Raw genomic sequence first — 19448 nt, 5'->3', positions numbered from 1 at the left:
CCAAGAGAGCCAAGAGAAACGACCCATGACCAATGATGCTGCAGTAGACGAGGATGACCTGCAGCTGCTGAAACTGGGCTATCGATCCGAGCTGGCCCGCGCTTGGGGTGCATTCGACAACTTTGCTTGCTCCTTCTCCGCGCTGTACTGCATCGGCGGTATCCGTGTGCTTTTCTACATTGCGCTGAGCGCTGGTGGACCAGCTGCTATGTATGTCCTCCTTATTATCGTCTTTGTCGAATTTAACTGACGGTGAGAAGGTGGAGCTCATGGATTTCTGGAAGCATCGTGGCCATCATCACCGCTGCCACCCTGGCAGAGGCCTGCTCCACCTACCCTGCTGCAGGATCGATCTACTACTGGGCTTTCCGTTCGTGGGGAGGCGGCAAGCTCGGACGGTTTGTGTCTTTTCTTGTTGCGGCATGGACGCTGGTCGCTTGGACTTCATTTCTAGCAACCGACTCGTTCGGAGTGGCCAACTATGTCATTTCCGAGGTGGTAGCCTTCAACCCAAACACGTCGATGCCGTATGAAACATCAGACGTCAAGGCTCGCGCGGTGGCCTGGGCTTTGTCGTTGCTGTTTCTGGCACTTGCAACTTCGCTGAACTTTCTCCCGCCCCGCACCTATGCATGGGTTTTCCGAGCAGGCTTCATCGTTATCATGATTGACATTCTCCTGAATATGATCTGGCTGCCCATCGGAGTCTCCAAAACCTATGGCTTCCGGTCCGCCGAGTATGTCTTCACCTCCACTTACAACGGAGGAGGTACAGCCCCCAGCCTGAACTGGGTTCTGTCCTGGTATCTGCCTGCCAGCTGTCTCGTCGGTCAGGATGCATCTGGCCATGTCGCCGAAGAGACAGTCACAGCCAGGAAATCGGCCGCCAAAGGAGTCTTTTGGTCGACTGTGGCCTCAGCCCTCTGTGGTTTCCCCATTATCATCCTCTTCCTGTTCTGCATGCCCCCGATCGAAACATTCTACGACACCAGTGTGCCACAGCCATTTATCAACATGTATGCCATGGCTCTGGGTCCCCGTGCTCATGCCGTCGCAACGACAGTCGCAATCATCGGAGCGGTTCTGAACACCTCCATCTCCCTCGTCGCCGTTTCCCGACTGGTCTTTGCCATCGCGCGAGACTCCGTTTTCCCTTTCAGCAATATACTTTGCCGCGTGTCTAAGAGCAAGCAGCCCCATAACGCGGTTGTCTTTATCTCCACATGCGCCGCTCTCCTCCTCTGCACCCAGTTGCCTTCCCAGGTTGCGTTTTACAGCTTGACGTCTACCTCTGCAGCTGGTTCGATTGCCGCATATGGCTTGGTCGGTTTTGGCCGCGCCTTTATCACCCGCAAGTCCTTTCGACCAGGCTTCTGGGAGCTAGGCCGAGCGGGAGTACTTTGCGCCGTGGTCACTTTTATTTGGAACAGTTTCGCCTTTTCAGTGCTGTGCGCCCCGCAGTACGGTGATAGTGCTATCGACGGGGATGCAAGCTTGTTCAACTACTGCATCGTCATCATGGCTGGCATTACAGTCATTGCGCTAGAGGAGTGGTGGCGCAAGTCCCGGAACGACTGGTTTGGCAATCTCAAGGTGGTTGACGACAGCTCGGATAATCCGGGTGATGTTAGCTCCGCGGAGACTGAGGCCGCTTCTGCCTAGGCATCGGCGGTGACAGTGAGCCTACACTGCAAGACAGGTAGGAGGACCAGGGATAGGTAAGTGAGTACTTTTAGTATGTAGCATGACGGGTGTTCGAGGACTGCTCTGGCATGACTCGATCTGAGAAATACCGTTGAACTTGATCTGGATAATACCAGCGAAAGGACATGCTTCATACTCTTCTCCGTTTCATGGCGTCTTGCCTTTTTGCTCTACTAACTGCAGCTGTAACGGACTCCACATCCACGTGTTTTGCCCAGCCCTACCCTGTCAGCTACCATCCTGGTGGATGACTGACAGGATGCCTGCCCAATGCGCCCGCGTTTAACGAAATCATTCAGATATACTTGTCCAGCGCCACTTGCTCACGTACGAGACCGCTCATTCAGGACTGCGGTATACTTTTACATCTGTCGCCGCGGAACCCTCTCTGACCAGATGAATATCCAAATGCTCTACCGACGGCATCCACACGGAGCTTCATTTGTAGACCGTCCATTGTCCAACCCAGGATACGGCGAAGGAAGATCCAGGTCCAGGCCCGTATCCGTCACCGTAACAACCCACTCCTTCCTCAGCCTCCTCTTCCCCCACAGCAGAAATACCTTAGCACCATCGTGAGCAATCCAACCGCCACCGGCACCCCAACCCCAATGCCCACCTTTTCCCTCATAAGCAGATACCCCCTCGGTAAGCTCAAAGAGTCAGTCGGCACAGGAACGACCGTCGACTCCGCAGCCCGGAAGTGTATCTGGATTGGCGTGGCCGTGACTGCGTACGCCGTCTCGCGCGTTGAAACCCCGTCCACAATTGTGATGATCTTTGGGTTATTGAACAGTCTCGTGTAGAAATGTTGGCCCAGTCGAAGTGTCTTCGCTATTTTAACAGCCCGAATAAACATATTTTCGATTGAAAGTAAGCTTAGGGAATCTTAATATTATAAATAGTTCAACAATATCTCTCCATTTACTTTTGACCTTACCTGAAATATGCAAAGGGAGCTGACCTATGATCACCTACGATATGCGCATGCTTATTCTGTTCTCTGACCGGCGGTCGCCTATACTTCATGAGCGCCAGCCGGCTAGACTTGTCTTCGCGATTTGTATACGTCTACTACCAAACCAGAAGAGGACAAGCCAACGGCAGCACTCCGAGGCGCATATCTAACAGAAAATAATACCCGTTTCATGATTCGTCGTCCTTGTCGATCATTTCCCTTATTCTCTTCCCAATTATTGCGGATGGCCAGGATAGCGGATCCCATATACGCGGCGCCAAGACCTCGCATTACGCCTCTTCAGCGCGGCTTGACCAAGCCAAGCTATCACCAAGCATCGTGAATCAATTACTGATCGCGGATTACGCCTCTTCAGGTCTAAGCCAGGTACCGTCGGCAACATATGCTTCCGTTGCGTGGGCCTGCGCTCATTGAGTCTGGAGACGATGACGCGGCTAGGGCCATCATGTTCAGGAAGATATCAACCAAAAGAGTATAAAAGGCTGGCCATAGTCATGCCAGTATGAGAGAACACACAAGCGTCCCTTCAGAGTCTATTGTCCGATATCAAAAAGAAGATGCACTTTTCCAAGCTTTTCCTCGTCGCGGCTGCCACTCTGGCCGCCGCTCACCCCGGCGAAGTCCACGATGCTCGCGCCCTGAAGCGGGAGATTCGCGCTCGCGATGCATATGCCGTTGCAGCCAAGCGTGCACTGGATGCTTGTGCTAGCACCACCGAGGCACAGCAGCTGAACCAGCGCAATGTCGCCCGTCGTGCCCGCACTGCCCGCCAGCTCCGCCAGAGCAAGGGGATCAAAACTAGTAGGTGATCTCTACCTTTCGTCGTGCTCCCAGCTGACAGTTAAGATGCTCGCAAGTGGCGTCGTGATCTGGCTGCTCTCGAGAAGTGGGAAGCCGTCGACCACAACAAGACCGATATCCTCGACTACTCCGCCAACACGCCCGAGTCACGTATTTTCGGCGGCAACACCAGTGCCATCCTAACCCCTACCGTTACCGACGGCCCATACTATGTCTGGGGAGAGATTCTGCGCCAGAACGTCAAGGAGGAGAAGTACTGCGACGGTGTCGACCTCACCGTTGAGGTGCAGTACATCGACGTCAACACCTGCAAGCCTGTGAAGGGCGCTGTGGTGGATATCTGGAACGCCAATGCCACCGGTGTCTACAGGTATGAACTCGTCACTTACCCAGAGGATGGACCCTGCTGACTCGACTGACAGTGGCATCTCTACCACGGGCAACTACGCTGCTAACGGCTGGGACTCCACCTACCTCCGCGGTATCCAGCAGACCGACAACGACGGTGTGGTCACCTTCGACACCATCTTCCCCGGCCACTACGACGGTCGTGCCACCCACACTCACCTCCTCACGCATCTCAACGCCACGATGAACGCCAATGGCACCCTGGAAGTCGGCACCGGCAGCATCGCCCACATTGGCCAACTCTTCTGGAACGAGGTCCTTCGCTCTGCGGTCGAGGATACCTCCCCTTACAACACCAACACGCAGGCCATCACCACCAACGCCGACGACATGTGGAGTGTTCTGCAGGCATCGGATGAGTACGACCCCTTCCCCGAGTATCTGTACCTGGGCGAGGGATTGGAGGATGGTCTCTTCGCGTGGATCCAAATCGGTATCAATGCCTCGGCCGACTACACCGACAACTCGTACTACAGCATTGCTGCGTACTATGAGGAAGACGGTGGACACCAGAACACTGCCAGCTCGGCCTTTGGTGGCTCTGGTGGTGGAAGTATGAATGGTACCATGCCTTCGGGGTCTGCTCCTTCGGGTGCGATGCCCTCTGGTGCGATGCCCTCTGCCAGTCCTTCTTCCAGTGCATAAATCACTTTAGATGGCTTGGGTACAGGTTCCTGGGGTAGACCGCATGAACAAACTGGTATATGTATATTTCCTTGTAGGCTAGAGATAGAAATTGAACATGTTGCTCCGATCGACGTAACTTGCAAACCCAATCATCACATATGACTATTCACGAGGTCACTGAACGTCCTTCCACGGCCTTCCGTTGGTCGACTTGGCCAGATCCTCCATTGTCTTCCACTTCCAGGTCTTCTCATGCAGATTGACCGAGTCATTATCATTCCCCAGCCCAGACGCGGTATGATTGATTTTATTCTCCCCCATCAGGAAACGCAGATACCTGGCCGGCTCATTCGAGACCTTCTCCGTCGTTTCCTCCTTGTACTTCGTCAGATCAACCTCCGTGATCTTAATCGGGCCCGCTCCTGCACCCTCCATGACCTTCGCAATCTCCTCGATCGACCGTGTATCACCACCAATATGCACCACCTCGGGAATACTCATCAACGGCATCGCCGCTAAAGACGCCACCGTCCTCCCTACATCCTCCAACCCGGTAAACGACACCAGTGATTTCGCACTGCCCACACTCTCATACCTGTCCCGGCCGGTATCAAACCCAAACCACGGCCCAATGCTATCCTCCAGAAACAACCCACAGAACACTCTGCACACCTTCACCTGCGGGATGAGCCGCCCCGCAAGTTCAAAATGCCTCTTCTTCTGATCCCACTCTCCATGCGGGAAGTCATGAACGTAATGGTCCACTCCAAACTCGGAGGGAAAGTAGACCTGGACCCCGGTTGAGGGTAACGCACGCAGCAGCTTCTCTTTGAATTCGTGGCCGGATGCGCCGATTGTGTTGACGAGCACGTCGACGTCCTCCAGGGCGGCGTGGAGGTTGTCCTCGTCGTATTTGCGGACTGTCACCATTGCGCCAGAATCTTCTGGCGCTGGAGGGACGGGTGGGTTGTCATGTCTGGATAGGAGGATTATCTCCGAGAAGTAGCCGTGGAAGGGAGGTGAGAGGAAGGCGGAGGCGACGTGTTTGCCTAGGTGCCCTGTGGCGCCTGCGATGGCTACCACGGGGCGGGAGGTAATTGGGGGTGTTGATGGCATGAGTCAAATCTGCTTTCCAGAACTTTCGGATTGAAATAGACGAGACCCCTTGGTATCAATATCTTGGTTGCAGTCTCATGTCTTATACTTCGTCGGGATGACATGATCTGCTGGCTGACGTCAGTATAGAGTACTAACTTATTCCGCACATTTCCAAACACAACAAACGGCGCAAACAGGCCAGATCCAATGAGATGTCTCAATTGTCCTTGTTTGCTATAGGCTCAAACAGACCAAACTGTATGATATGGTTAGGTTATAAAGAATGGTTGGCTTCCACGGAATGCTTCCGTCTGCGGGGAATGGGTGATCGATGGTCAAAGCAAAGCCATTAGTGAGCCTTACGAATCGATTCAAGCCTCTGCCAGGGGCCGAGGATTCCAGTACTGGACATGCCGAGTTCAAGTGCCGAAGGCTACTAATCTACAACAAAAACCTAGATCCGGTCTTGACTCCCAGCTCCTTGAGGGGCTGTCAAGAGTCCTCCCATGGATTGTAGGTATTTGATTGTCAGTTAAATAGAAGAACAGCCTGTATAAGATTGCTACCACACAATGACTGGCTTAATCGTCTCCCCCGACTGCATATCACGGATCGCCTGCGCAAAGTCCTCTGCCTTGTAGAATTTGACAATCTTCTGCAGCGGCAGGCTTCCTTCTCGTACCCATTTGACCATCTTAGGCACATACTCTTTTGGGTTAACATCTCCCTCCACCACGCCCATATACTGCTTCCCTGCTACCATGAACTCATGAATCGGAATGGTCAACGTCCCCGTCTCCGGCGCTGTTCCAACCTGCAGAATCTTTCCCTTGAATGAAGCCATTCTGACGCCTTGGGCAATCAGCGCCGGCACACCAGTCGTGTCCAGCACGATGTTAACCCCCAGGTTGTTCGTCGCCGCTAAAACAGCATCCGATACACTCTGCGGATCCGCCGTCGTATCAACCTGCACAACATGCGTAGCACCTAGTTCCTTCGCCAGCTCCAGACGGGACGCATGTCGCTCAACACCGATGATCTGCGCACAGCCTGCAATCTTCGCGCCCATAACCGCACTCAATCCGACACCTCCGAGCCCCAAGACAGCCACCCGGTCCTTCGGGGTCGCCTTTGCCGCATTGAGAATCGCCCCGCTCCCGGTCTGGATTCCACACCCTAGAGGCGACAGCAACTGCAGCTCGGACTTGGTGTCGACAATCCCGCGAACATTGACTACCGAATCTTCGCGGACGATCGAGTAACTCGCGAAACTCGACTGGCCAAAGAATCGTCCGTAGATGCTCGATTCCGTCGCGGTGGACGCCGATGCTGATGCTGATGCCTCGTCACTGAACACAAGGTTATCAGGCTCCACCTCGAAGTTTATCGGGTTGAAGTTGACACAATGGGCCGGATGGCCTGTCTCACATGGTTCGCAGGCCTTGCACGCGGAGAAGGAGAGGATGACTGGGTCGCCGACTTGGGCGACCTGCACCCCGGAGCCAACTTCGCGGACGTATCCGGCGCCTGTTGTTCACTTAGCTGGTGCGCTTGTCTTATGGGAGAATTCTATAATACCTTCATGACCCATGATCCGCGGATAGTGCACACCGAATCCGCTCTCTGCGCCTGCGAAATGCAGGTCTGTCTGGCATATTCCCGAGGCGACGATCTCAACTAGGAGTTCTTTTTCTTTCAGGGGACGGAGAGTGATGTCCTTGAGCTTCCATCCTCCTGTCTTGTAGGAGCCGTAGGAGACGATACCTCGTTTGCGGGGTGGGAGTTGATTGCCTGTCATTTTGGCCTGGCTGCAACCAGGATAATAAGAATCGTTCCTTTCCTGAAATTCCCCAATATTTAAACCCCAGAGATTGATGGAGGGTGGAGATTCCCCGCCCCGCCCGCCCCCATCCCGACTCCGACTGCCGACGATCGAGGGGATCCACATAGAATCTATCGCGGGTATGATTTATCACATATATGCTGAAAGAAGAGTTGATAGTTGTTAATCTCACTTCAACACAGCTTGCCGTGATATTGAAGCCTATCGGATGAAGGCTTGGCATTCATCCAGCTAAATTTAACATCGACCTCAGCAAAGCTGTCAGCCATGTCTAACTGGGAAAAAGCAAAGGTCACACCTAGCAGCTAGTCGAATTCACCGACCTACGTACCATCATGGCTCTTGGCCAAGGGGGGATACGAGCTGCCAAGATTCGAGGCTGCCAAGCAGTAAATGACCGGGTGTTTCGACATACCAGAGACCGTCTTTTTCCGCTCAGGCCCTGATTATCAGCACCTTCGTGGACAAGGCTAGCCAACCATTGCCAACGCCATTCCCTAGCCAAGAGTATCCTAAATTATGCAGGAGCAGAGCCACGCGGGGCCACGTCATCAGCCGCACAGTATTTATTATGAGCGGCGACTCACTTAAACGGGACAGGTCTTCAGGTCCAGGGGCTTCTTCTAAGCGGCCAGCAGCGCCAGTCAACCGCGATAATGGCTGCAAAAGCTCCCTGCAATACTCCCAAGACAAGCCTCCTCATTCTCCTCTGCTGCTCCCTTTTCATCAACCCGGCAGACGGAACAACAGCCACCCTTACCGAATCTGCAGCCTACGCGTCGCAACGACCCTGCGCAAAGCGCTGCTTCTACTGGGGCTCCTCCTCGGAAGGCGGCCCCGATTACCTCGCAATCGGGGTCGGTTGCCAAGTCGATCCCATCATGAATGAATGCATCTGTCGCTCGGATCTGCAGCAAACCGCCGACTCGTTCCTCCGCAAATGCGTGAGTGACAAATGCGGCGAGAATGCCATCGATGTTTCCAGCGCCGTCAGCATATACGACGATTATTGTACGAGTAATGGGTACACGAGGGCGACGTCCACCGCGCAGACGACTTCATCAGGTACGCCGATCGCCCCTGCGACCGTAACGGTGACTGTCGTGCAGACGGTGCTGGCGTCTGGGGGACGACGCCTGCGACCGGCAGTCCTCGGGCTACTGTGAAGTCGAGGTTGACCGTTGTGGATGCTTTAGTCTCGACAGCTCAGACGAGTACTGCGACGTCCACAAGTGAGAAGGGATCGGATCGGACGACCGAGTCTACGAAGCAGTCGGTGCCATCGGCAACCCAGACGTCCACGACAACATCACCGACCACTTCCTCGGGTACTGGGGAAGGAGGCAAGTCCGGTCAAGGCGATGGAAGCAAACTGAAGGTGGGAGAGATTGTCGGTATTGTCGTTGGTATTCTCGGCTTCATCGCAACGGCTGTGGGGTCGTGGTTTTCATACAAGACCCTCAAGCAGAGGAAACGTCTCGCGAATGCTCCCTGACGATGCAGTGCTTGCCATTCCCATGGAGCAAAGACTCTTACGGCTGTGTTCTGGAATTGGTAATACTAGACAGTTCAGTGATCTACTGTAGGTCAGATATATATAAAATATGGAATCAGGACTCTTCATGCCTTACCTCTAAGGCGCTAATAACTAGTTATCCGAAAACCCAACGCGGATGAGTAAGCACAATCTTCCAATCACATGACTTTTCATCATCATCATCACCGACACGTCCGTATTGCCTCATCATTTCCCTACTGTTGGAAACCACAATTAATGCTGGCAAAATGGGCTCTTAGGCGCGCCCAGCGCAGTCTGACTGGTATTAGTATTGCCAGGACAGTCAGACCCTCGTACTATCCTCTGGGCCCTCGGCCATTTCACTCAATCCGCACCACATCAGGAAAAAGGCCACAGGATGTAACCCCAATACAGAGGCGTGCCCTCTTTACATCCGCCATTCCACCTGTCCTGATCCCGCCTGTAATTTTTGTCAGTCTGCTACTGGGTCTATGGACGTGGAAATGTTTCTGGATCGTCGTCATGCAAGACAAGCTCTTGTATATCTCATGGCTCCCGCCGTTCGCCCGCTCGGAGCAGATATCCGACTACGCAGGCGAATGCAAGCCCGTCCGCTGGGACGAAAAGCGCATTCGAAGCTTGGACGGGACCAAGTTGGTTGTATGCGAAGGGCGCATGCCACCCCCCGCTCGCAGCGTGACGCAGAAGCTGTCTGCCCAGGTGCAGGCGCAAGACCCGGCACGGAAGAAGCTAGTGGTGATCTGCTACTTCCAGGGAAATGGTGGCTCGACTCCCATGCGTTTGCCGCTGTTGTCGCAGTTCCTGCGGGCTATCCACTCGCCAAGCGGGGACGTGGACTACCTCGTCGTCGCCCTGTCGTATCGCGGGTACTGGAAGTCCTCTGGTCGGGCGAGCCAGATAGGGATCGAGCTCGACGCGGTGGCGTTTCTGCAATGGGTAGCGGAGACGTATAGCGCACCTGACAGGGATGTCCGGATGGTGCTCTGGGGTCATAGTTTGGGTACGGCGATTGCGAGCTCTGCGGCGGCGACGTACCTGGCTCGGCACTCAACCCAGGCGGTTCCTATCGCCGGGCTGATTCTCGAAGCACCGATGTCCAGCATCAAGGACATGCTGATCAGTCTGTATCCGCAAAAGTGGCTGCCGTATCGGTACCTGTGGCCGTTCCTGTGGAACAACTGGAGCAGTGCGGTAGCGCTGGAGCGGATGGCGCGGTGGCGAGATCAAGATCGTGAAGAGAGAGAGCCCGAGCATGCGGTTCCGCCGATTCTGCTGCTTTCCGCTGAGAAGGACGAGGTCATCCCGGCATATGCGGCTGCGGAGCTGGAGCAAGGGGGCCGAAGACTTGGACTGAGAGTGGACAGATTGGACGTCTCTGGGGCCATGCACATGGAGATACCGATCAAAGCGGCAGGCAGGCAGGCCATGATGGATTTTATAAAGAGATGTACCGCTTCGTAGAGAGGGCAGAGATAGACAATTAAATTTGATCTCTAGTAAGTTAAGGATATTTCCGTTTACTACTATTAATAGTACCCTGCATAGCCTGTCTAGCCCAGAATACAAATATACCCAGCACTGAAAATTCTTCGAATCACGTTTAATGTTTCTTTTTCCTATCGATTAGCGAACGCAGATCAGAACGGACGGTACCTAGTTTCTAGTCACTCCGCCGAAGAAACAGAATTCAGCAAATGCAGCCGCTGCCGGAGATGAGCCTGCAGCGTCCTCGCCTCCAGCATGGCCGCGCGCGCGTAATGTAAAAAAGCTGGCCAAAACAGCATTTGGCGAGAATGCCCTGGCGCTAGCTGTCGGGAATTGTGTGATCGTGAAGCCTGAGTATGAATTTCGCCTGTGTTGATAGGGCTTGGCTAAGCAGTCCCTACACACCATACTCGACTTCTAAACTGTCTAGAACTGGTGCAGTCCCTCTTACCTCCTGGCGTTGTGCAAGTGCTGGCGGATGTCAATGACCCTGGCATTGCCCATATCTCCTTCACGGGTTCGTCAGCAACCGGCAAGAACATCATGTACGCTGCTGCTAAGACGCTCAAGTGGGTAGCATTAGAGCTGTTCGTACCCTCTGACCCTGCATGTTCCGTCAATTCAGGCTGACGAGTCCAGGGGAGGACACAATGCTGCCATCATCTTGCCCGATGTGGACATTGAAAAAGTGGCTCGGCCGGTCGCCATGGGCACGTGGTGGACTTCCGGTCAGTCATGTGTTGCGGTCAAACGTGTTTATATCGATGGATCCATATATGAGCGCTTCATGCGCGCTCCGCTAGACTTTGCCCGCTCTCAGTTCACGGTCGGATGTTCTGGAGTCGATGGTGCCACCGTCATGGGCCTGAGCCAGAACAAGATGCAGTACCAGAAACTGAGAGAGCTGATTGAAAGCTGTCGACGAGAAGGCTGCACTATTTCGCTAGATGAACCTCACACAGCAAAGGACGATCTGGAACGGCAATCCCTCGAGTCGGGGTTCTTTCTCTGGCCGACGATTGTAGATAATCCGCCGGCTGATTCCCCGCTGGTGTCTGAAGAACGGTTTGGCGGGTTATACTACCGACAGGTGAGAGGGACAAGTGCTGACACGTCTTTCCAGGACCGATCATCCCCTGTATGCCTTCCTCTGATATCGATGCGGTGATTGCCGCTGCCAATTCAACTTCAACCGGATTGAGCGCAAGCGTATGGGGCAAGCATGCAGAGACAACGCAGCGGATCGCGGACAGTCTAGACGTAGGAACCGTTTTCGTCGACGGCCCCTCGCGTCCAGACCCTCGAGTTCCATTTTCGGGTCGTAAGGAGACGGAATTGGGGTCGAGTATGGATTGACGGGGCTGATCGAGTACTGATATGTGAAGTTTCATGGAAAAGTACACGTAATGCTCTCAACTACTAATATAAGAGAGCGCCTTTGACAAGTACGTACCTTATGCCTATAGCTGCCTGTACTCTGACAATGCTTTGTGTTTTGTGCGTGGAACACTGCTCCGGCGGTCAGTTCACATCTTGAGACCATGCCAGCCAGACATACAGAACATTGTGACTACAAGCATAGTATCATTGTTGAGTTCCAGTCTCCTAGATCAACAATGATCCGCGGTTTGCAAGTCATAGTCAACCCTGACACAAACGACGCAAGGAATACTTCAGTGGTCGAAGCGTGGCACTCGAAGTGCGCCGCGCCCGAGCACCAACATGTCGAAACCAGGTCACAATGGCCTGCCAAGACACAGTAATGTAGATGAGGCTATTCCAGAATCCCTGCAGTGGTAGAGCAAAGCTCGAGGCGCAACTCAAGCCGAATACGTAGTGATTCGAGGCGGCAAGCCCATAAACCCGGTTGGCGGAGGAAGGGACCTGAAAACAGTCAATAGATTGTAGAAGAATGAGAGGCAAGCACGCACCCATGTGATAATCAACGCCGCAAAGAAGAGGACGGCATATTTGTAGTACGCTCCCGACGCGGAGCTAGTATACGCGCCGGACTGGCCTAGGTCGCAGTTGTGGCGGCTGAGAGTAATCGAAGTTGCAGGAGAGATATTGGAGGAAAGAGATACTGCAGTACTAGGAGGGGCATTTCGGGGACCGGCGTGATTCTGAGTAGACCAGACCTCGGGAGAAATGATTCGTTGGGATGAAGCAGCAGTAGAGGCAGGACTCCGCTCTCTGTTTGAGTGCCGCTGAAAGCTATCAAGTGGCACTGGTTGGGCTGTTCCATGGAGATCAACGTCCCCCAACACGGTGGTGTCTGTGGCATGTTCGAAGGCCGGCCTGACGATCTTTGTCAGTTCGCGTCGTTGTCGCCAGATGGTCACGCCAACACGGATGTAGATGGCGAGGATGAGCAAGATAATGAACCAGACTGGTCCGTAGAATACAGCGATCTGGAGAAAGTCCCACCGCAACGAGACCCAGCACCATAACTGATCATGATAAACATCGACACTCAAGCACGACTGCAGCGGGACTTACCACAGAATCCCCGTACACCTTGCCCCTCGACTCGGAGCTGAGGAAGAGATACACAAACGCAGGAATAAACGGCACTCCGTAACAGAAAAGCACATACTTCCACTCCAGCATCCCTAAACGCCTGGTATCGTAATGCTTGAAGAACGCCAGGTACACATTGTAAGCCATGGCGAGCGCCCACAGGGAGTCGGCTGGCAAGAACCTTGCAGACCAGTATCAGTGAATGAATCCTGCCATATCACGAGCATTGACTGACCACTGAATCATGAACCCCTGGAACTGGCACAGGGCGCCTCGGGAATGAGCCTGCAGACTGGACTCGGCGATGAGGGTCGCAACATTCGACAAGAGATTGCCCCAGGAGGCATAGAAGATCAAGCGGTTGATCGGTTTGCGAAATTCCGTCGAGCTGACAAAGGTTGCAATGACGATACCCGAGGCAACCACAGACACGCACGAGCATACACGCTCGATGATCGACAACACAGACTGCTGATGGCGACTGAGCTGCGTGCTGTGTTGGTACATGGAGATCCAGCCTCGTCATGGACCTATTGATACTTGCTAGTTTGTGCAAACGCGCAGAAAATAATCGACGCCGATCGGCCGATCTCTGGAAGACCTCGGATAGCTCAGCCTTTCTGATAGTAGACATACAAGCTGACTCCAAGACATGTACACAATCCTCCTTGTAAAATTACTGTACTATTGCAAATTCATTGTCATATTGCATGGCACAAATACTGAAGCCGAGACAGCTATCCGGATCAGCGGAATGCTGATTGAGTTTCCCGGTTAATCCCGTACATAGTCGTTCATTATGGGGATATCTTTCTGAAAGGTAGAAATAGAGGAGGTAGCAGTTATCTGATGTTATTAAACTGGCGTGAGAGACATGATAACTGCGCTGTTGTCCTCCATACGGGGATCGTGAGTGATGATGCGCCGATTACATGTCTGCCTTCACCACCCCAAATGCGTCATGCTTCGGGATTTGCACTTGTTCCCGGAATTCTAGTGATTTGGCAAAATGATTCCAAGTCGCAGATCATCTCTTGCCTGTGTGGAATGCTCCTCTTATACCTCTCTAGAAGAAAGTCGTTCTCACATTCCTTGAACTCATGCATTTCTACTGTCACGATATTCCGGTTGTACTGCTTCGGACTTACGTTCCGCGCTTCATCGAAGCTATAATGATCGAACCGGGGAGGGACACTATTTATACCTGCTCCCTGCTCTGTGCTGTAGACAGTCGCTCGTGGCGTGTTGGGGAGGATCCATATATTCACAAGAAGGATGCTGCCATTCTTATCGCCCTGGTAGAGTCCATTCCTGCATAGGATTAAGAGGCCTCTTGGAATTATGGCATAGAGTTCCTAAGACATCGGTCTATGCTTGGTACAGAAAGTCTTTGTATAGTGCGGCGGTGTGAAAGAGGTAAGTATCACTCCGATGGATTATCACTCCAGGACCTCGATACATCAGATGTTGTCAATATTGATGCCTTGAGTACTACACAATAGCCGAAAATGACCGGGACTCGTCAGCAGTTTCCCAGGATGACCTGCTTCAAGAATACGTCCCTCACTGAGCACCACCACCAAATCACTGTCCAAAATAGTTCTCAAGCGATGCGCAACAGTGATAATCGTCTTATTCGCAAACTCCTCCCGAATAACCCGTTGCATAACCTCATCGGTTCCCCAGTCAACATTACTAGCCGCCTCGTCCAGTACCAGAATTGTGCCAGGCCTCAGCATTGCCCTCGCAGACAAAAGAGCTGCTGCTGGCCATGCGACAGAGCCATAATATCAACATCGATGTCAAGTCCACGGCGCTTCTGAACGTGCTCCCACCGCCCGACTTTCCTGAGGGCTGTGATGCACTCCTCAGGTGTCAGGGCCCCTATCAGTCAAGCATTGGAAAAAAGCCACTATTCCACTAGAACGCTTAGTAGGCTTAGCTTTCTGGCAATTTTCCACAGGTATGCGATCCGGCACACGTCGAAGAGATTCCAGCTCTTCATCAGTGGGTTTAAGAGCCATAGTGAGTCATTACAGGCGGCTGGCATACAATCACGACCTGCAAATCCAAAGATCCTTGTCGAGACCTACGTGGATGGACCCCCGAGGTCCATGCCAACTTCGTCCTCTGCAACGGAGAATTGCTCTTCTTTGAGGTTTCTGATGACTTCCCTTGCCCAGCGGACGAGAGTGATGCTGGATTTGAAGCGGACTTCTTTGAGCAGGCAAATGTCCTGCCGTCGGCCTAACCGCCAGGCGAGCTGGAAATCATCCGGATGACTTTACTCCAAATTCTTCTTGACGTCGGCTTTCGGACCGGTGTCTTCCACCTGGAAGCCCGCGTAAAGGGATCCACCGTGGATTATGCAGAAGAAGATGGAAGTTTGAACCTTCGTCAAAAACGCCGAGATGCAAATGTCGCCTCTTGCGACGCTCCCACCTGTTTCCTAATCAAGATCAATCCCCGCATCCTCGATTCCAATCCATTTATGCTACACGGATCACCTACGGAATTGACTACATGGCCCTCCATCTTCTAGCATGTTTACAAGACGATGCTCGCGTCCTTGCATTTTCCCACCCAACGCGTGCATCCACCAGTGACAATAAATTCTGGTGCCAGGTCGTGTCCATTGCGAACAATGATCGGCAAGGAGGTATTTGTACGACGCGGGACCCATATCAGACCCCTGTCAACCACCATCCAGAGCTGAAAGCCCATGTAGTGATAGGCCCATCCTTCTTCAAGTAAGGAGATTACGTTCCCTCCCTGACAGCAGACACTCGCGCATTGTTGGCTTTCTTTCTGGTGATTTCCAGTAAAAGCCACTCGTGGTGCTAAAAGCAGCGCAAGAGATCCGTAAACAATTCAAAATTCGTCTATCAAGTGAGAAATTATAGTAATGGATCACCAATAAGTGCTTCCTCGCGTAGGCTGTTTGAGGCTGTGATCGATCTTCCAACACGTAGTCGAAGAGTAAAACACCAGCTTCCAATCATTTCATAAATTAATTACTCTGGTGAAATCGAGAAATATGAGAAATCCCCTAGCCGAGTTTCAGGCGACCAGCAAGTTATGGTTAACGCCCATACTACGCCTTTGGTTATCCCAGGTATAAATTCACCATTTACCTATCTAGTTAGTCTGGACTTGGTGAGTCATACTTAGATAGCTATGTTAACTAACTATTTAGTATGACATTAGGGCATACCTTACAGATGGGCTGTGCATATTTAAAGGGTGCGGTGGCCCTGTCATTTCCACCGAGACTAACAGCTCAATCCCTGCAGCAGTAGTGGAACACAGACAAATCGGTGTAATATATCTCTGCTCCTCATGGCACAACCAAGCAGCTCACAATATGCGTCAATCGACCCGACATTAAAAAAGCTGGCGCAATCATTGAATGCATCAGACTCAAGTTCAGCCGCTGAGATTGCCAATGCTCTGGCATTGCTCCTGGATGGGAAGCTTAGTGAAACCCAAGCTGCCGCTCTGCTCAGTTTACTGCACCACCGAGAGAAAGACAAGCAAATTGTCGTTATTTTAGAGTGTATTCGCTTGCTGGCCGCGGCACAGGTAAAAGTCGATACGGCTGCATTAAACAGGGTCGTTTCGGGCCGAAACCTAGCTCGCGGGAAATACCAGGGTGGACTGGCGAGTTTCAACCCCCAAAATGTTTAGGGGAAATATAAGAGCTAATCTTTCCAATGGCGCAGTGTGATATCTCCGGAACAGGAGGGAATGCGACGGCTGTCATTTCTGTGGCTGCCATGGCGTCCGTCGTTGCATCAGCGAAACTGCTCATCGCCCAGCATGGCTACTTGAGCGCTACGTATCCAGTCTCCTCGGCTAACCCTGAGGACATCATCAGCAACATCGAACCGAACGCCCCGCTCCTTGCAATGGTCACAGCAAACCACATCCCCAGAATCTACAAGCATAGTAACTATTTGTTTCTCCCAGAGCGCAATTTCTTTCCACAAATGCAACACGCCAATCGCATTCGGTTGGGACTGGGGATCAGGACGATATTCGACCTAACCAGCACATTACTCCATCCACTGCATGCCAGCTGCGGCCTGGAGGCCCGAGTAGTCGGCGTAGCGAATCCAGTCCTTGGTCCTGTCTTGGCACAGGCACTCCGATACATGGGGTTCGGAAAGCCCTCGTTGTCTGCGGGAACGACTCAATGGATATTATCGCTCCAGAGGGTTCAACCTCATGTTGGATGCTTATGGATCCACCTGCCGAGGCCACCAGTCCAGGAATACAGCACTTTCGCCTGCAGCCCAGGGATTTTGGGCTGTCGGAGAATCCATTGGCCAGTATTCAAGCGAAAGGTAGTTCCGAGCAGGAGGCTTGTGTTCTCTCGCAGTTGCTACATAATCAGTTGTCTGGTGATGACCCTCTTTTGCAGTGTGTGCTTATGCATGTGGCCGCGCTGTTTGTTACTTCTGGGGTCTGTGATACATTGCAAGAGGATGGCGTTGCAGAGACGGGCCCCTGTGGCGGTAGATGGAAGGAAGGTGCCCGTCTCGCGAGGTCTTGTATTATGAGTGGCGAGGCTCTGAAGGGTTTTGAAACCTTTGGCTACGTGACGAGTCGGTTGGAATAGCTTTCTTGGGGTCTATCATAGCGGGGTGAGGCTTGAAATTCAAAACAAAGAAGTGGGAAACCCATCAATGCATGTATCACTTGCTGCAATCGTATTCAGACATTAGAGCATAGAAGGCGTGACTTTTGTAAGTGGCTAAGTCGGGTACCAACTATCTGTCGGGTAACCTACAACGAGTGGATGTAATATACAAGATGGAAAGAAGAGAGTTAAGCACTCTTGATTTTATGTAAGAATAAGCATCAGTTATTGAGAATAGCTTGCAGCACGGCAGTATGCGAGGAGGCCCTGTCGTCAATCAACATCGTCCGGATCAAGGACTGTATTAGGGCTTATTGTAGCCCTTCCTGATGGACGATGCTCAGTAATGGCCTAGTGAACTCATAGGTGTTGTCAAGAAAGTAACGTTAAGCATGCGCAAGCATCTGTGCGCGCTCTGTATAAGACACACTGTCGTGCCTGTCGGACAAGTGCAGTAGCTCATCATGCCAAATCTTAACACATTTGTCCGTGCTGTTTGAAGGATTCTGGAAAGAAAACAAAAAGAGTGGAATATTTTCTTAAACCATGTGTCTGTCGATGGGGCCTGGTATGACAAGGGCACACTCTGCCCACACTGCCTGAAAGAACAGCGTATATGTACTTCCGCCGAGTATTCTGAGCACCTAGCGATGCTTGCAATGCGGACAGAATGCACACAGTGGCATACCCCTCCCTGGGAGTCCATTGAGAATTCCTGACATACAACGCTTGATCGCTCAAAATATCCAGTCACAAAATGACAATCTGGTCAAGGACAAAATGGGATCCAGCCAAAGGTCGTTCTTGATATTGCGATGACCATTGTGGATTTGATCTACGAGACTCAGCCGCATTGCCAACAGCGCATTGACAATCTGCGTATTCTTCTGGAAGCCTTTCAATGGACATTGCCTAACGCGTACTGGCAGGCACGATGTATTGTCATGTAGAAGCTCGGGTTATGTACCATAGAGAATTCGCTCATAGTCCCAAGATATCAACTAGCTAGGATGTGCTGGTGGGCTAGATGGTTGTTTGATTTGACTGATTTCTTTCCTTTTTTTTTTTTTTCCTTCTTCCTTACCCATTCCTTTTAGTTGTAATTAGTATGAAAGTCTACTCCTAGACGCTGTATTCATTACCCAGTGGGTGGCTATTGTATTCACTGTCAAGTGTTGCTATGTTCACTGTCTTGTCTAGCTTCCAGTATTATCGAGTGACGGACCAAATCAGTTGTTCGCTACAATCAAGAAATGAGGTACGTTGTTGCTTTACCACTGCAGTAGCCCTCAATCTGCGCAAGGCCAACGTTCAACTGTGGTCGCTTAGGACGAATTCCTTACGTGTTGACCGTTTGAATCTTTCCTCGATACTTCCTCCTCGCGGGCGGCGCTTTCGTGAAGTGGCGTTACTGTTTGAACAATGTCTTCTCTTGGACACTCGCTACTTTGCCATTTCGAGTCCGACGGATTGGACACCAACTCCACATGCATGAATACAGGAAGGGTCGACGGACATGGGATTCCAATCCTATCCAGGGGAAAGCAACCCGCACAGTGTTTACACCTCAGTGATCTGTTGGGCACCCTCGACATGGTAGCTCCCTGTTTGGTTCCAGGCACCCTAAGATCTGTACTGGACAATTATTGATACCTGTGACCTCCTGTATTTGTGGATTCCCTTCAATATGTTATCAATGACGTTAATGTATTAATCCAAACAGCAGACAGCGAAATTCGCTGCTCCTGTCGTCCTTAATCCTCTTGATAGATTACTAAAGAAGCAGAGATCAACAAACCCA

At 52.1% G+C, this 19448-nt stretch overlaps 10 protein-coding genes across 10 annotated transcripts; 6 read left to right on the top strand and 4 right to left on the bottom strand.

The window, feature by feature from the left end:
- Positions 1 to 25: 25 nt before the first annotated feature.
- Positions 26 to 1662, top strand: P174DRAFT_516057 (amino acid permease; the record flags this gene model as incomplete). Its single annotated transcript, XM_024832270.1, has 2 exons — positions 26 to 210; positions 261 to 1662. 2 exons carry the CDS (start codon positions 26 to 28, stop codon positions 1660 to 1662), a joined length of 1587 nt encoding a protein of 528 aa, XP_024677995.1.
- A 1578-nt stretch (positions 1663 to 3240) lies between these two features.
- On the top strand, positions 3241 to 4537 carry P174DRAFT_435498 (intradiol ring-cleavage dioxygenase; the record flags this gene model as incomplete). The annotated part of the gene is made up of 3 exons (XM_024825937.1): positions 3241 to 3484; positions 3530 to 3854; positions 3907 to 4537. 3 exons carry the CDS (start codon positions 3241 to 3243, stop codon positions 4535 to 4537), a joined length of 1200 nt encoding a protein of 399 aa, XP_024677994.1.
- A 52-nt stretch (positions 4538 to 4589) lies between these two features.
- Positions 4590 to 5709, bottom strand: P174DRAFT_445922 (isoflavone reductase family protein). Its single transcript, XM_024828450.1, has one exon. The coding sequence runs from the start codon at positions 5633 to 5635 to the stop codon at positions 4694 to 4696; it is 942 nt and encodes a 313-aa protein (XP_024677993.1). The 5' UTR covers positions 5636 to 5709; the 3' UTR covers positions 4590 to 4693.
- Positions 5710 to 6169: 460 nt separating this feature from the next.
- P174DRAFT_397040 (NAD(P)-dependent alcohol dehydrogenase) lies at positions 6170 to 7485 on the bottom strand. Its single transcript, XM_024823775.1, has 2 exons — positions 7196 to 7485; positions 6170 to 7144 (listed from the first exon to the last, which is right to left on the bottom strand). Exons 1-2 carry the CDS (start codon positions 7413 to 7415, stop codon positions 6180 to 6182), a joined length of 1185 nt encoding a protein of 394 aa, XP_024677992.1. The 5' UTR covers positions 7416 to 7485; the 3' UTR covers positions 6170 to 6179.
- A 286-nt stretch (positions 7486 to 7771) lies between these two features.
- P174DRAFT_57499 (uncharacterized protein) lies at positions 7772 to 8767 on the top strand. The gene has a single exon (XM_024832391.1). It carries the CDS (start codon positions 8117 to 8119, stop codon positions 8624 to 8626), a length of 510 nt encoding a protein of 169 aa, XP_024677991.1. The 5' UTR covers positions 7772 to 8116; the 3' UTR covers positions 8627 to 8767.
- A 458-nt stretch (positions 8768 to 9225) lies between these two features.
- On the top strand, positions 9226 to 10478 carry P174DRAFT_445919 (alpha/beta hydrolase family protein). Its single transcript, XM_024828449.1, has one exon. The coding sequence runs from the start codon at positions 9235 to 9237 to the stop codon at positions 10459 to 10461; it is 1227 nt and encodes a 408-aa protein (XP_024677990.1). The 5' UTR covers positions 9226 to 9234; the 3' UTR covers positions 10462 to 10478.
- Positions 10479 to 10899: 421 nt separating this feature from the next.
- P174DRAFT_378794 (ALDH-like protein) lies at positions 10900 to 11841 on the top strand (the record flags this gene model as incomplete). Its single annotated transcript, XM_024822864.1, has 3 exons — positions 10900 to 11072; positions 11125 to 11588; positions 11609 to 11841. Coding segments are annotated over 3 exons (870 nt in total), but the record flags the coding sequence as incomplete, so codon positions are not given.
- A 285-nt stretch (positions 11842 to 12126) lies between these two features.
- Positions 12127 to 13512, bottom strand: gprL (G protein coupled receptor family protein; the record flags this gene model as incomplete). Its single annotated transcript, XM_024830400.1, has 4 exons — positions 12127 to 12369; positions 12417 to 12935; positions 12985 to 13186; positions 13241 to 13512. 4 exons carry the CDS (start codon positions 13510 to 13512, stop codon positions 12127 to 12129), a joined length of 1236 nt encoding a protein of 411 aa, XP_024677988.1.
- A 953-nt stretch (positions 13513 to 14465) lies between these two features.
- Positions 14466 to 14744, bottom strand: P174DRAFT_378910 (uncharacterized protein; the record flags this gene model as incomplete). Its single annotated transcript, XM_024822875.1, has 1 exon — positions 14466 to 14744. One exon carries the CDS (start codon positions 14742 to 14744, stop codon positions 14466 to 14468), a length of 279 nt encoding a protein of 92 aa, XP_024677987.1.
- A 1600-nt stretch (positions 14745 to 16344) lies between these two features.
- On the top strand, positions 16345 to 17626 carry P174DRAFT_464515 (nucleoside phosphorylase/phosphoribosyltransferase catalytic domain-containing protein; the record flags this gene model as incomplete). The annotated part of the gene is made up of 3 exons (XM_024830399.1): positions 16345 to 16665; positions 16728 to 17135; positions 17222 to 17626. The coding sequence occupies 3 exons, from the start codon at positions 16345 to 16347 to the stop codon at positions 17624 to 17626; spliced, it is 1134 nt and encodes a 377-aa protein (XP_024677986.1).
- Between the last annotated feature and the right edge of the window lie 1822 nt (positions 17627 to 19448).

Source organism: Aspergillus novofumigatus (assembly GCF_002847465.1).
Source record: "Aspergillus novofumigatus IBT 16806 chromosome Unknown P174scaffold_10, whole genome shotgun sequence".
NCBI lineage: Eukaryota > Fungi > Ascomycota > Eurotiomycetes > Eurotiales > Aspergillaceae > Aspergillus > Aspergillus novofumigatus.
Note: the sequence above shows the minus strand (reverse complement) of the source record. Positions and strands in the feature narration are given on the sequence as shown.

Coding starts and splice junctions, on each gene's coding strand:
- P174DRAFT_445922 (XM_024828450.1), bottom strand. CDS start 5,635: ATGCCATCAACACCCCCAATTACCTCCCGCCCCGTGGTAGCCATCGCA.
- P174DRAFT_397040 (XM_024823775.1), bottom strand. CDS start 7,415: ATGACAGGCAATCAACTCCCACCCCGCAAACGAGGTATCGTCTCCTAC. Junction 7,145..7,195: donor GCGGATCATGGGTCATGAAG/GTATTATAGAAT, acceptor AGTGAACAACAG/GCGCCGGATACGTCCGCGAA.
- P174DRAFT_57499 (XM_024832391.1), top strand. CDS start 8,117: ATGGCTGCAAAAGCTCCCTGCAATACTCCCAAGACAAGCCTCCTCATT.
- P174DRAFT_445919 (XM_024828449.1), top strand. CDS start 9,235: ATGCTGGCAAAATGGGCTCTTAGGCGCGCCCAGCGCAGTCTGACTGGT.